A 16,855-nucleotide genomic window follows, 5' to 3' on the forward strand; every position below is an offset into this window, starting at 1 on the left:
GTTGAAAAGTTGGAATGTAGCTGGGCTGGTAACATTAATGGAGAGAATCTAACACCACAAAAGACTCTTGGATTATTTACCCTAAAGATTGCAGAGTATCAGTGCAAAGTAATGGGACAGTTAACATGGATTCTGAGACAGCACCATTACCCTAAGGTTGCAGAGTGTCAGTACAAAGCAATTAGACAGTTAAAATGGATTCTGTGACAGCAGCATTACCTGTGAAACAGCAGAGAAAGCATAATGAGAGAGTGACTGACATCACTTGGTGTAATCACGGAATTGCAATTTTTCCTGGTATCGGGAGGCTTGTTAATCCTGAATATGCCTCTTTATGAGCTATATAGAGACGTGGCCTATATAAACGTAGAAAGATTACATGCGAGTGTCCACAGTTAGCTGTAGGAACTGCCAGCCTCCCATTTTATTCAGTGGATCTACTGCCCACAGCTAATAATCAGTTGCCCCTGCTGGGTCTCCCGCATGTAATTGGTAACGGCACCATTTCCAAGGGTGAATGGGGCCTATGCAAAGAACACTTAAATAAATGCTGCAAGTTTCAGTCGGCAATCTCCAATTTAATAATGAAACATAAAAAAAGGCACATTGTGGAGTGATCCCTCCAATGTACCTGCAAAGTGTTATTCCATTTTAATTTACACTCTAAGGCCTCATGTACATGAGCAGTGAGAGGCATTTTCCCGCTCATGTGCATATGGCATATTTGCTCAGAGTGAAAGTATCACATTCAGAAAAAATGCCATAGGTACATGTGCTGTTAAACGCTGGGAAGTACAGAAATATTACCGTATACAAGAGCGTGGCCACATAGAAAAATTCACTTGTATAACAGGCTGTACACTGCATATGCACACTGAAATTTTCAGCCTCTCATCTCCAATTTGCATGTGAGTGAGCCTCTCCTTTTCTGCATAGAAAAGAAAACACCTTTATCACACATGCAATAGAGCCAAGTTGGAAATAAAAGTCATGGAAGGTCCTGATGCTATGATCTGTCACTGTATGGTCATATGTACAGAAGTTGCAGGATAAACAGAAAACGATACTATAAAATAGCAGAAAACAGTTTTACCTTTATCTTTGTTTTTCTCCTTCCCCAGAGAATCCAGTTTCTTTCTTAAAGATTTTTTCCTCTTCTGTCCATCTACAAAAAATATCATTGCAATGTTTTAGAATAGCATTAGAACCAAAAAACTTGAATTTCTATAACCTCAAGTGAATTTTTAACACCTAAAGGGTTGTACAAGGTATGTAGGTTTCACTTGAAGGGGGTCAGCTGCTCCATAATTGATATTTAATTTTTTTTGCAGATCCTGGGAAATGAAACCATCGAAAAACGTACTATAATTCTTAGGGACTATGATGATGACATCTGCACTCTTGAAGTCCTTGGACTATAGACCTTTTGTGGACATTACTGGAGATTGATTATGTATTATATATAATAGAATATACAACAGGAGGCGCTTTAGCATACAGAGGTGGTGGACCCAAAAACTTGAAAATCTATAGCAGCAGAACCAGTAGATATGAAAGGGAGATCTAATATTTGGAGTCCCTAAAATAGAGGAATAGGTAGTTATACTTGGACCACCCCTTTGTAAAGCAAGCTCAGAGGCCTACAACAAATGTACTTTACACTTCTATTAGCATGACTGTATATGTCATTGTTGACAAGTTGGATATTTTCAAAGACTCACCCAAGAAAAATAAAACAGTTATCTTCAATAATTATATGCAAGACAGGCATACTTGCCAACTGTCCCGTTTTTAAAGGGACAGTCCCGTGAAATAGGACTTAGTCCCAGCTAATTTAGCCTGCCGGGACTTGTCCCGGCTAGTGGGGAAAGCAGGTGCAGCTTCCAGTGCTTTATAGTGCATTTCTTCTTAAAAAAAAAAAGAAGAAGAAAAATAGGGCTCACTGAATTACACCCCTCCTCCTACTTGCTTAGGGGGTGCATGAATATATTTTCCCTGGTCCCTATCAGGAGCTCATGAGGTGAAAGCTGAGTAGGGACTATTTTTTCATTTTCGGGCGGAGGTATACAACCTGTGCCTAGTCGCATTCTCTAGTGTTTGCCAGGCCACTGCTCTCCTTTACTGATGCTCGGCGGAGTGATCTGTACAGACCTGTGCTGCTGTCTCAGAGACTGATGTGACATGGCTTACAGGGAGGTAATGCTAATCCTGGCGCCGGTGGCATGTAGTGTGGCAGGCACTGGGCAGCACTGGGTGAGTGAATTGAGGTGTTACAACACCCATTATAATAGAATCATCCACATCCTCACATTGCCTTATGATTCTCAGCATAGGATAATCATTGGCACAGGAGGTGCTCTATGGCTCTGTCAAAGTGTGTCACATGTTGTGTGCTGACTTTGTTACTTTATGGCTGTACTGTGTGTTAGAAATTGTACCATTGTACAGCCATAGCAAAATCGGCACCCAACAGCATGTGACACACTTTGACAGAGCCATAGAGCACCCCCTGTGCCAATGATTATCCTAATGGTATAGGCCTCATGCACACAGGATGCTTTAAAAACGATCCTCCTCTTGGCAGCAGCCTTTTGCCAGAAAAAATGCCTGACACTTGGAAAAGTGCCTAAAACTTTTACAAGCGTTTGTGCTCACTTACAGCCATCAAGCACTTGGGCGTTCATTTGATTGGCCAACATAATACGTTTTTCTGGTCACTGAAGTGAATTATCACTTAAGCAGTAAACGTGCCTAATGTTAACATGAGTTTAGGAGTATTTGCATGCGTCAAGCATTTTTTTGGTCAAAGAACTGCTGTTCCTGGATGCAATGGCCATGTTTTTTTGTCCTTGCCTGTATATGCCCCTGCCACATAGACACATAGGATAACAGGAAGGGGTGCTTGGAAACAGTAAAAAATGTGTGCATGAGGCCTAAAGATCACAAGGCACTGTGAGATGCTACTGTACACTTGTGTTTTTGGAGCAGTAAAAATTCACAGCTAAACTGCATTTTTACAGCCCCCCAACCACTTCCCTTTAACCATGGCATTTTATATCAGAGCTGGGGCCTTGCTGCAAGCATGTCTTTTTAAACACATACACACATTTCCAGCTGTGGTCTGCAGCCAGGAGTGTGTGTATATTTGTAAAAGCAACTGTCTGGTTTCATGTGGAAGTGATACGAGCAGTTCTGAAGTCACCTTCGACTTCCACAACTGTTGCATCATATCCCCCCCCTCAACTTTCAGGGAGGGGCAAGGGGTGAGTCGGGGGAAGGATCAAAGGGGGCCCCGTCAGGTAGGCTGTACAGGGGCCCCATGATTTCTAACAGCGTCCCTGACAGACAGAGCTGGCCTGTCTGTCCGATTGGCTAATTCGGATGGCGGGCGGCGCGCTGGTGCATGCACGCGCCTGGAGTCTCCCCCCCTCCTCAGCCGGGTCACGTGACGAGCTCAGCCGAGACACAGCTGTCAGCCACCCGCCGACATCTCCCCCGCACGTTATCCGGCAGTCCAGTCAGGCTACCCTTACCTACTAAGCGGCCTCAGCAGCACAGGCACTGGTGTGCACTGCCAGGTGGATCGCTTACGTGTTTTGACTAAACTTAATTGTGTAGTTGCATGCCCTGAGGTGAGCAGCTTCACACATGGGGGGAGCACAAGTTTGGTGTCACATGGATATTTTTAGTAATTTAGTTATATTTAAATGGACTTTAAGGATATATTATGGATTATGGATTCACTTGTTAAATAATTATTGTGCACTTAGCACTTTATTCACCATTTACTTGATTTAGCAACATTTGCATATCCATTTGTTATTTTGTTAACAGCACAGATTTGGTTAATGTATCTGGGCCTGCTGTCCCTCCATCGATCTTTCTTTCTCTCTTTCTTTCTTTCTCCCTCCATCCCTTCATCATCTCAAACCATGCCTATTTTTCGCTTTGCGCACCGCATTTTTCTATTACGCTATGCCACGCCCACAAACGAATGCCCCGCCCCTAATTATAACAAGGCTCCACCTACATGCAAAAAAGTGTCCCTTTTTTTTTTTTTGCAATGTTGGCAACTATGGACAGGTAATAAAATTGCTTTACTATACATATGAGTGTTCTGTTTAGACCAGCCTTTCTAAACCTTTTAATCCATGAGGAACTCTTGATTTATTTTCACGTCTCAGGGAACCCTTAAAAAAAGCAATTCATTGGGGGCTATTTGGAAGAATGTTCCCTGTATGGTGAGGATCAGAATACCACACTTATAGATAGCTTAAAAAAAAAAAATCATGTCACTGGCTCTATCAAGTGGTTTCGGTCCCATATCTATGCAAGCACCATGAAAAACTGGAGGTGAATAATCCTTAGTGCAAGCAATCCCTAGAGCAGGGGTCTTCAAACGATGGCCCTCCAGTTGTTCAGGAACTACCATTTCCATTATTATTTTAGCTTTGTTGTGCCCTTGTTTAGGTTGGTTTTGCGCATTAGTTCCCCCCCGTTTTTACACCATTTCCATCATGCCTAGTCATGTCTGTGAATGTCAGCGTTTTACAATGCTTCATGGGATGTGTAGTTCTGCAACAGCTAGAGTGCCGTAGTTTGAGGATCCCTGCCCTAGAGGAACCCCAGTTGTGAATAGCTGGTTTATTTGTTTTGATTCTTCTCTAAAATGGTATAGATTTCCATTTTGTTCATCATTATTTGTGGCTTATATTGGCACCAATCTAAACTCTGGGGGAAATTTACCAAAACCGATGCACGCAGAATCTAGTACAGTTGTGCATAGTAACCAAATAGCTTCCAGGTTTTATTGTCAAAGCTTAATTGAGAAATCTGAAGTTAAAAGCTGTTGGCTACCATGCACAGCTGCACCAGATTCTGAGTGTTCCCCCTCTTTCTTACTTGTTCTTATAACTTGTATACAGAATTCTATACCAACCATTTAGAATGTGTTTTGTATTATCATTGTCCATCCTAATAAAACCATTTGTAAACTGAGAATAGATGGTTTAGACAATCGTTTGTAGCAGTATCAGGATACAAACACTTGGGCAAAAAATTCAGATTAAAAGAAGTTTTTTTTTTAATAATTATACTTACCTAGGTAGATGCAGCATCGGTCTGATGCCGCATCTGTTCCCCCACCGCTTCTAAGACTGAAAAAACTGCTGATCGGCCAGTTCTCAGAGCTTTGTGAGCAGAGAGCAGGCTCTCAGCATCTCGCTGAGAGCCTGAGCCAGGTGCTGGTCCAGAGTTCTGGACGGATCCTAACCATATGGTAGCGATCTTTCCCCAGCCAGGACCAGCTCTGTGACGTCAGTTGAAGCACGCGGTCGCCTGAAAACTGACAGAAAAAACTGCACTCCTGTGATCCACAGGAGAAGTACAGCTAAAGAGCTGTTACTAAAGGTGGACTTATCCTTTAATTGCTGTCTGTGTCCTGGTTAGGGAGCTTCATTCTCTCTTTAAATCCTGCTGACTTATCATCAAAATTAAAACATATCACATTTTGGTTTACTGTCAAAACAGATTTGAGGTGAAAATACATTTTGCCTTTGGTTGTACTTCAATGTATATGTGAAAACTAGAGTAGTATGGTAATACACCTGTTATTTTTTTATTTTTTGCTGTGTCCCATCTGGGAGATTATTTTCTGTAAGAGAAAAAAGAATGGAGGGCGCACCGACCTAGTGTGATACCGTAACGAGATCTTTAATAAAATATTAAAATCAATGATCATACTCACAAAATTGAGTTAAAAACAAGCGTTGAAAGACAGTTCAGCAAATGTCCAACAGCACCAGCAGAACAGGACGATTACTTCAGTCCAATGGTATCTGACCGATATTCAGGCTGGGGGCGTACCCCTTTCCTCAGAGCCCCGGTGGTCTCTGAGGACCACCGGGGCTCAATTTTTTTAACTCAATTTTGTGAGTATGATCATTGATTTCAATATTTTATTAAAGATCTTGTTACGGTATCACACTAGGTCGGTGCGCCCTCCATTCTTTTTTTTCTTTTAGTTACTTTTGAATTCCCACGATTCTGAGGAGGGCTGCAAGATTCTGGAAGATACCTTGTAATTGAGCTACATGACCCCATAGGAAAGAAATACTGGAGCGCAGGAGAATTATTTTTAGATTAATTTCTGTCCCATAGACACACAGGAAGTACTCTTAGAAATTCTCTCCAACGTGAGGGGAAATGCCCTCTTGGATAGCTGTTACTAGAACAGGTGTCTTAATTGGAAGGTTCCCCTCACCTCTCACTCCTTTGACAACTCTAAATCTTTGAGTTTCTCAACACTTTCTTAATCTATCCAAAACTCTAAACTGTATTGGAAAACTTCTGCACTGGTTATAAAAAGCCAGATATTACGTAACATTTCAAATACCAAATGAAAAGAAACCAATGCAGTAAAACTCTAAGAGTGCAATATGAATGCCATGAACCTTATCTTTACAAAATTCCAAGTCTTACTTCAGAGACCACATTAGGAACTCCCTAAGGAAAACAAGACAGGCTTTTTATAAGCAACACATGTAGCTACCTCTCCTGGATGAAACATCTGCCAAATCCGCAGACCATGCCTTCAGGGGCTGTCTACAAAATCATCAACTGCTCTTGGGGGCTCAATAAAACCAACAAATGCTGACATACAAAATTAAAATGACTCAACTTTATGAAGTTTAAAGTCCATGAATGAAACGTTTATATATATATATATATATATATATATATATATATATATATATATATATACTCCTAATAGAAAAATTGTTTAACTGAACTTAGGAAATATTGCTCTTATAGTGTAAAAGAGAAAGTCTGAATAGATGATGTAAGCCAGGGGCCGTTGTTTTGTCTGTCATCTCCCCTGGCTGAACACCCCCCTTCTCTGCATTCCCATTTCTTCTTTCATCAGTGCTGAGTTTTATTCTCCATGTGGTTGCCAGTGAAAATTTCAGACCATTAAGTGTGTAAACTATCATTCTGTACGAAGAAAAGTAGTAGCCCTTTAATTGTTAAGGAAACTCAAGATCCAGTAAGCTGTCAGCTACTTGTGGTTGTAGCTTTTAAGACTCAAGCCTCGTACACGCGATTGGATTTTCTGCAGACAAAGCTGCAGACTCTTGATCCGAAGGGCGTTGGCCAAAAACTTGTCTTGCATACAAACGGCACACAATTGTCGGCCAACAAACACAAATGTAGTTATACACAACGTAGTTTTTCAGCTATTTAGCGCCACTCTTTGGACTCCTTTTGCTAATGTTGTGTTTGGTGAGGATTGCATCCGAGCATGTGTGTTTTTACTTTGGACTTTTGTCCGATGGACTTTTTTTTTTTTTTTTTAATTGTCCACAAGAAGAATAATCATACAAAACCATCAGATAGGTATTACAAAAAGTATTGAGCCGTAAATACACATTTGTGCAGATAACAGTGCGAGCACCAAGTTGCCGTAACTAAACCATGCGGATCAGCGTCCCCATCCTGCATTGCAGTGTAGTAGTTTTTTTTTTAATATAAAAACAAACAGTAAACAACCATCAATTCAGAAGGGTAAACCAAAGAAAAGAAGAAAACTACCCCCACCCAGGGATGTCAGCATTCAGTTTGTGCTTAAAAGAACGAGGAAAACCGAGCCCTTCCTTATTGTAAATAGTGTACCCACTACCTTCCTTCCTGACTGGGAACCATGCATTTGAAAGTAAAACAACTCTCTTAGTCACATCCATTAGTCTGTGTCCCCTTCTCCTTCAATGTGTTCTTAGAGTACACCCACCTAAACCATATGGACTTCCCCAATGGACTTGTTTACACACGCTCAGAAAATCCGACAACAGACAATTGTTCGTGGAAAATTTTAAAGCCTGCCATCCAACATTTGTCCGCAGAAAATCGTTACAACAATTGTCCGATGGAGCATACAAACGGTCAGATTTTCTGCCCACAGCCTGCCATCACACAATTCCGTCGAAAAATACGATCGTGTGCACGAGGCTTAAGGCTGGGTTCACACTTGTGCGATACAGGACCCAGCATGATTCCAGTGCGGGTTCCCGCATTGCACCTGAATTGCTAGCGGTTCACACTGCCCTCTGCGAACCGCTGCGGGTGTCAATACATATTGGTTTTCAGATCGCAGTGAGAACTGTGAAATGGCCCATGTGATCAGATTCCAGTGCAGAACAAAAAAAGGTTCCTTCACCATTTTGGTGTGAATGCGATGTGAATTCAGCCATACAAACTATATGGCTGAATTCACATTCGTAATGGTTTCCTTTTAACGAATCCTATGACAATATTAATAGGTTGCTATCATCGAGCCTTCCTTGTGAAAATGCTATCTACCTGATTGTGATCCTTTCGTTTCAATGTATATGGTGTCACTGACCCAGACCTTTTAAACAGGTCAGGAGTTCCACCTTCACTTGATGCATACTTTTGTGGGTCAGTGCCTCAGACCATTTAGAAGCAATTGGGTCAACAAATGAACCAGGCATGGGCGTCCGCTCCATAGCGCAAGGGGGGGGGCAATTGACCCCTCCTGGAAAATTGTGAAGGTGTTGAAGAGTGAGACACCCCTTTGTGACTGAAGCAGTGACAGGGCCATGGTGACAGGCAGGTTAGAACAGGGAAAAGAGGCAAGCTGTTGGCCGTGGCGTTGCAAGGGGGGGAGGGGGTGGTCTGGTGCGGGGTGACACCACTGCACCTGACCAACCATCCCCTTCTCTCATGGCCGCGAGCTGTCTGAGCGGTGCTGGATGTCACACAGGCACAGTGAGCAGAGTGTTTATGTGTACACAGGGGGAAGGGACCTGCTCTGCCTGTGCCACGCTGATGGCTGCTCTGAGGTACTGAATGGGATGAGGGGAGGGGGGGTCCGTCTGTGCTGAAGGGGGGGTTTGTACTGAATGGGGGGTCCATCTGTGCTGAAGGCGGGGTCTGTACTGAAGGGGGGTCCATCTGTGCTGAAGGGGGGGTCTGTGCTTAAAGGGGGTCCATCTGTGCTGAAGAGAGGGTCTGTGCGGAATGGGGGGTCTGTGCTGAAGGGGGGTCCATCTGTGCTGAATGGAGGGGTCTGTGCAGAATGGGGAGGTCTGTGCTGAAGGAGGAGGTCCATCTGTGCTGAATGGAGGGGTCTGTGTGGAATGGGGGGGGCTGTGCTGAAGGGGGGGTTCATCTGTGCTGAAAGGGGGTCTGTACATTCTCTAGGCTATATTTATATGGGCATGGAGTGAAATTTAATTATCTCAAGAGCTATTTCACACTGCCAGCTGGCTGCGTTATTGGTAAAGCGGCGCTAAAAAGGGGCGCTTTACCATTGTTTTAGCTGCGCTATTTGGCCGCTAGCAGGGCACTTTTACCCCCACTAGCGTTTCAAGAAAGGGTTAAAATGTGACTGTGTATCGCCGCTGCCGAAGTGCCCTCCCCTGAATACATTTCAGCGGACGCCCCTGGAACCAGGCGCTTATTTAGGATCTCATATAGCTTTGTATTTCTATCAGTGCAGGTTTCCTTTAAAAACAACTGACTTTGTGTGTTCAGGGGTGTTACATTGATTCCCCTGAATGTTTCTCCCCTTCATCACCAACTGGCCTTCTGCATTAATTACTTAGTTACCTATTTTCATAGTGTTAGAAATGTTTTATAATCAGAGAATTCATGAAGAAGGTCAGAAGCTAGAACAACTATGAGGTTCAAATAAGTAACCAAGGAGAACATAACCAAACAACAAAAGCGCTTTATTCATATTAGGAAAGGGAAGACATCAAAAATGTTTTTTGTACATTATCTCTCTCTTGCATGAAAGTGACAAATCTTCTGGCTCAGACTTCAGAGGGTGTCTGCTGATAACAGACAAGAATGAAGCGTTGTACATCACGTCATTTATGTTGATGCTTTGTACTACTCCTCCCTTTGTCGTTGTAATGAAGCTATGTTACTGGGCACAGCCAAAAGATTGTTGGAATATAAATGTATTTAATGCATGTGCAGATAGTTTGATGCTCTAAACATCTCCTCCATCATCTAAACCATCATTTATTTATTTATTCAGTTGTTGGGATGGAAGAAGACTGTTATTTTGTTACATACCTTTATAGTAGAACTGTGACCAAGCTATGGACATTTATAGCTAGATTCAGTAAGAGTTAGGTTGGCGTATCAGTAGATACGCCGACCTAACTCGGAATCTGCGCCGACCTAAGTTTAAGTGTATTCTCAAACAGAGATACACTTATAAAAAAATGTAAAAAATTTAAAGATACTGCGCAGGTCTAATAAATGGAATAGTAATGACACTATAGAAAATATGTGGAAAATAATAATAAATAAATAAAAAGAAAATAAAAAAAGCTGCTGCAACTTATGTGTAAGATACACACACAAATACAATATAAAAAGGAAAAGCTGCGCTGCAAATTCAATCAACATAAATCATCAATTATGTTTCAAATACACAAAAATCCCAGTGAAAAAAACTGAAAAAAAGATTAGTGCAAAAAGTCCATATAGGATGTATCACAGAGGATTGCAGAAAGTGACAGGAAGTTCTCCGAATGGGTGAAGCAAGATATCCAGTTAAGAATCTTGTGAATCAGATGATATATCCACCACCACTTATGTATCAGCTGCTTACCAGAACAAGAATAAATTCAAGCATGTAAGACATGGGTCTATAAGGGTCCTGGATAAGCTGCCACTCTCTCTCCTGTATCACCAGTCCTCTATGTCAGACCATCTCTCTCCATAGATGCAACCCAGAGGAGAAAAACACTCGCATGGTGTGATAACGTTTTTAAAATATTTAATGTATAAAAAGTAATACACTCACATATAACCAGTATAAAAAGTGCGATCGATAATATTGTAGCCGGCCGGCTCTGCTGTCTGCTCGTCCTTCCGGGTAGACAGCGTGGATCGTGGTGACGTCAGCACGTCGCTCCTCCCTACGCCGTTTCGTCACAAGAATGACTTCTTCCAGGGGATATCCCCTGGAAGAAGTCATTCTTGTGACGAAACGGCGTAGGGAGGAGCGACGTGCTGACGTCACCACGATCCACACTGTCTACCCGGAAGGACGAGCAGACAGCAGAGCCGGCCGGCTACAATATTATCGATCGCACTTTTTATACTGGTTATATGTGAGTGTATTACTTTTTATACATTAAATATTTTAAAAACGTTATCACACCATGCGAGTGTTTTTCTCCTCTGGGTTGCATCTATGGAGAGAGATGGTCTGACATAGAGGACTGGTGATACAGGAGAGAGAGTGGCAGCTTATCCAGGACCCTTATAGACCCATGTCTTACATGCTTGAATTTATTCTTGTTCTGGTAAGCAGCTGATACATAAGTGGTGGTGGATATATCATCTGATTCACAAGATTCTTAACTGGATATCTTGCTTCACCCATTCGGAGAACTTCCTGTCACTTTCTGCAATCCTCTGTGATACATCCTATATGGACTTTTTGCACTAATCTTTTTTTCAGTTTTTTGCACTGGGATTTTTGTGTATTTGAAACATAATTGATGGTTTATGTTGATTGAATTTGCAGCGCAGCTTTTCCTTTTTATAGAGATACACTTAAACCTATCTAAGATACGACGGCTTGCGCCGTCCTATCTTAGGGTGCAATATTTAGGCTGGCCGCTAGGTGGCGCTTCCATTGCGGTCGGCGTAGAATATGTAAATCACTTGATACGCCTATTCACGAACATACGCCCGGCCGACGCAGTACAGATACGCCATTTACGTAATGCATTATCAGGCCTAAAGATATTCCATCAAGTTGGAATAGTAATGTTAAAGTATGGCCGCCGTTCCCGCGTCGAAATTCGAAAATTTTACGTCGTTTGCATAAGTCGTCCGTGAATCGGGAATTACGTCATTTACGTCCACGTCGAAATCAATAGGACCGTGCGGTGTACTTAGCCGCAATGCACACTGGGAAATGTAGGCAGACGGCGCATGCGCCGTTCCAAAAAAACGTCAATCACGTCAGGTCAAACCAAATTATCATAAAACACGCCCCCTCAGCCTATTTTGAATTAGGCGCGCTTGCGCCCGCCGCATTTACGCTATGCCGCTGTAAGTTAGGAGGGAAGTACTTTGTGAATACAGTACTTGCCTCTCTGACTTAAGGCGGCGTAGCGTAAATATGATATGCTACGCCGCCTTAAAGTTGCGCGCCCCTACCTGAATCTAGCTATTACAGTGCAGCTCCAAGAAAAAAAGTAATTTTTAAAATTGTGATTAGTCTAGAGAAGTGTAATACTTTGTGTAATACTATACCAATTATGAACGAATAATTACACCTTGTAATTAAAAAAAAATACAAAACATTTTGTGAATGGACAAGGTAAGGTGTGAGCAACCCATTAGCATCACTGTACTAAAGCCAGAACTGTAGGCCTAAGCACCCGAAGCTCACTAACGACACTGGTATCCAGAAGATGCCATTTTAAATGTAATTGTCAAACATTACACATTTGTTAATTCTGTGTAACGATTAGCACACATATCTTGTGACAGATGTACTGCTCACAACTTGATTCATAAAATCCTTCCTTATTAAAAATTCTATGCATCTTAGGCCAGCTTTAGATTTTTCGAAATAAAAGGTTAATTTTCTTGGTAAGCGTACTCTTGATTTTAAGAGAACATTTCACAAGTGCAGGTGTCCCTACTAGTTCCCTTGCTTTCCTATTAAAACTGACCACACTAAGACCCCATTCACACCTGAGCGACAAAACGCCCGACGCCGGACGCTTCTGTCGCTCGAGGGGAGAATTCCCATTGCTGTCTATGGAGATGGTTCACATCTCATAGACGCCGAACGCCTGTCGCCTGAAAAAAAGTCCCGGACCCTTTTTTTCAGGCGACATAGGCGTTTTCCCATTGACAGCAATGGGAAGACTTTGAGAAAAAAAAAAAAAAAAAGTGAAAGTTTTGTACTCGCGGCAAAATACGCTGCTACACGCGAACGCGGCTGTTGCTCAGATGTGAATGCAGCCTAAGCAGGAGAACACACCAAAGCCAGTTCTCTAGCTTTTGCTGGGAACACAGCCTGCTCTCCTCCAATGATCAGACTTGTCCTGACACGCCTCCACTGCACAGCCATTCACTGGCAAGATCAGTGTGCTGCGACTTCTCCTCCCCGCAGCTCTTATGCAGCAGAAAACAGAGAGAATGTGACCATTTATACAAAAGGGATGCTGAGATGCGCTGTGCGTTGGGCTCTACTATATATTGCACATATAGCAACTGTGCTGCCATGTGATATGGAAAAAAATGGAAAAAAATGAAATAATGTAAATAAAATGTAACCGTTGTAAGCATCTCTGGTAGTGTTAAATCTTTTCCAACAGTGGTCCTAGTATGTACTGACCCATGCCAAAAACCATGGCTGAGTTTATTATGTGTAAAATTGCTGAGTCTGTTGAAATTTATTTCAAAGCAACCGTTTTCCTGACCCATGCAAGATTAACTTACAGCCCAGAAGCCACAACTGTGCATCTTTGGATACCTGCTATACATCTACATACATGCATTCCTTCACTGGTATTCAGACTTTGTGTCTGTTGGCTCCAAGGTTTTATATATTTTTCTTCCACACTCAATGGTATTAGAATGTTGAGTGAGTGCCAACAATATACAATTTAGAAACATCTGCTTTATTTTTATTCCCCCAAAATATACAGCAGTTGTTAGTTTTTCTTCTAAAATGTAATTCATGCAGAAGAAGATACTGAAACGGATCCTGACATCTCACACCTGCTTCCAGGATACGGCGCAATGCAATTCAGGCTGTTTCTTAGGAACAACAAATATCCAAGCCATAACTTTTGCAGCATATATTGTGCAAGCACCAGATGAACATTCTGAAGCTTGCCATACACATAATGATTTAACTCGTTCAGCCCGGCACTGATTCAGGCAGACTTTTATCTGCCCGGCTTCTTTGATTTCTCAGTTAAAGTCTGTCAAGTCGTGTATTGCCCCCATATTGTATGGACCTGCTGGGTACCACAACAGCTTTAGGCTGGGTGCGGCACTGTGATGATGTCATGACTTCATTTACAGTATAATGTCACAACTACAATTACAACGTAAAATTTGTATTTGCAAAGGCATTTGGTGCTTAGGTACCATGGGCTAGATTCACACAGAATTGCAAGTTTTCAGCGTAAGTGCCTGATTCACAAAGCACTTGCGTGTAAACTTGCAGCGGTGTAACGTAAAGCCGTCCGGCGGAAGCCCGCCTAATTCAAATGGGGCATGTATCATTTAAATTACGCGCGCTCCCGCGCCGAACGTACTGCGCATGCTCCGTTTTGAAATTTCCCGCCGTGCTTTGCGCGAAATGACGTCGCACTGACGTATTTTTTTGAACGGCGACGTGCGTTACGTCCTTTCCTATTCCCGGACGTCTTACGCAAAAAAAAAAAATAATTAAATACGACGCGGGAACGACGGCCATACTTTAACATGGGCTGTCTATTTTTACACCATCTAAATAGGACTCGCAACTTTACGACGGGAAAAGCCAACTAGCGATGACGTAAGAGAATGCGACGAGCGCGCATACCTTTGTGGATCGCCGTAAACACCTAATTAGCATACCCGACGCGGAAAACGACGCAAACTCCACCCAGCGGGCGCCGAAGTATTGCATCCTAAGATCCGACAGTGTAAGTCACTTACACCTGTCGGATCTTAAGGAGATCTATGCGCAACCTGATTCAATGAATCAGGCGCATAGATACGACCTTTGTATCTCATAGATACGACGGCGTATCAGGAGATACGCCATCGTATCTCCTACCTGAATCTGGCCCTATATTTATAGCCTTTGTGGCTATCCCCTGATGAAGTCACGTGATGTGACGAAAACGTGTGGGACACTAAGCACTGGCAGCAGCACCTGACGGACGGTAAACGAGCGCGGCGCTCGTAGGATATGTAACCGATACCAGACTGCTACATGTGAGTCTTTTAAGATTGTTTTATGCTTTAATTAAATTGTTTTTATACGGAATCACTCGTGGAGACAAGCACTCCATTTCTACACAGCGTGTAAGTTGTGTGAGTTTCCATCCACCTTATACAGAGTTCCCCCCTTTGTTTTATTTATGTGATACCAGCATCACGCCACATTATCTTTATTATTATATATTTTCCATACATGACCAACTACTGAGACTCACCAGGAAGATCCCCACCAAATGAAAGGCCAGAGCACCCATTTTAAGGGTTGTTGAATGATAAGGAGGTAAGCTGCTTGGATCACTAACGGTGTGGGCGCACTTGTTTGGATTTGATTTTCCCGCACATCTTCATTCATTTGGATTTGATTTTCCCGCACATCTTCATTCATCATTGGCTTTGGAACTTTATTTTTGATTATTTACTCAGTATGTTTTCTTGCAACAGCACTTTTTGGAATTTGATTTTGGTTCTTTTTTTCATCTAACTTGGGACTGTCAGATATATGTACTGTAGTTTTTTCTCAGTCCTCTTCAGTGATATGCACAGTTTTGTTTAGTTTATGTTGATTTAATCACCACTTTGCAACTGCACCTCTACCATTTTTGTGATTTCATTACTGCTCCAGAGACCCACCTGACTTCAACCCCCACCCTCCCCCCTTTAACCTTAATTCTCCCCCCCTCTCCCCCCCCTCACTTTCCCCTCACCTTCCTCTCTCCCCTGCCCACAGTGGTAATCATTCACAGCGCAGACATCATCACCTTTTGCAAATTATCTTTTATTGTCTAATTAGGATAGACTTTCTTTGTCTGCTGCAGTGTTCCCATTCACGTTCCACATTCCCCTCTCCCCCATTCACCTATCCAAGACAGCGCAGGAGATTCACCCAGTCTCGAATATATTTAAATTACATTTTGTACCCAGAGTTCGACTATACAGTTGGACCTCAGATTACAAGCACAATCCGTTCCAGGAGAATGCTCGTAATCCAAAGAACTTGCATATCAAAGAGAGTTTCCCCATTGAAGTCAATGGAAACAAAAATAATTTGTTCCGCATTGACTTTAATGGGATGCAATAACGCATGCGGCCAGAGGTGGGGGGGCGCAGGAGAGCCTCGGAAACAGGCGGAAAGGCCCAACGACACGTTGGCTGACCTCGGCAAACCTCAGAAAGTCTTGGAAACTGAGCATTTCTGTGTATTTTCCGTGTCATTCTGAGCATTGCCGAGCGGCGAGGATCGGCGCTGTTAGGCTCTGCTCAGGAGCCCCGCGCCTCAGGCCAAACGCGGTACTGCAGGCCCTATTAGGTTGAATTCTGCTTGTCTTGCGAGACAACACTCGCAAAAATAGTTGCTCCTAAATTAAAAACGCTTGTTAACCGTGTTACTCTTAAATCAAGGTTCCACTGTAATAAAAAAAAAAAATCAATAGCTGTGATCATAGTGTGGTCACTGGGCAGTTACAAATTTTTATGTATTCAATTATATAAATTGCTAGTTCATGCATGTGATATTACAGGATGGAAGCCAGAGTACTATATAATATATATGTTTCCTGTTAAAGTTTTGTCTACTAAAAAACAAAACAAAATATTCAAAAAACTGTTTTAATAAATTGTCTATTTTGTTAACAATTTTCTTATAACCACTCAAAGCTGAACTGGACGCCTTGCAGAGTCGCCCCCGAAGTCATGCCGCCCCAGTGTGAACCGGCTCTTAGGCACAAAACAATTTAATTAAATATAATCCTCAGTAGCCAGGGATATCAATCAACTTTGCGCGCATCAAATACCTTTGCAAACACAGTATTTCTCTTATAAATGTAGCAGTGACATTGGAACTATGTTGTAT

The 16,855-nt window shown here is 42.4% G+C and overlaps 1 protein-coding gene across 3 annotated transcripts in view; it reads right to left on the reverse strand.

Annotated features, from left to right (window-relative positions):
* The window catches only part of ARHGAP6 (Rho GTPase activating protein 6), a 347,962-nt gene that overhangs the window by 97,855 nt on the left and 233,252 nt on the right, over nt 1–16,855 (reverse strand). For all 3 annotated transcript variants that reach the window (XM_040336507.1, XM_040336505.1, XM_040336506.1), the window contains exon 3: nt 1,094–1,165. In XM_040336507.1, the coding sequence (XP_040192441.1) occupies nt 1,094–1,165 (72 nt within the window). The remainder of the gene's footprint in view (nt 1–1,093; nt 1,166–16,855) is intronic.

This window comes from Rana temporaria, chromosome 2 (genome assembly GCF_905171775.1).
Source record: "Rana temporaria chromosome 2, aRanTem1.1, whole genome shotgun sequence".
NCBI lineage: Eukaryota > Metazoa > Chordata > Amphibia > Anura > Ranidae > Rana > Rana temporaria.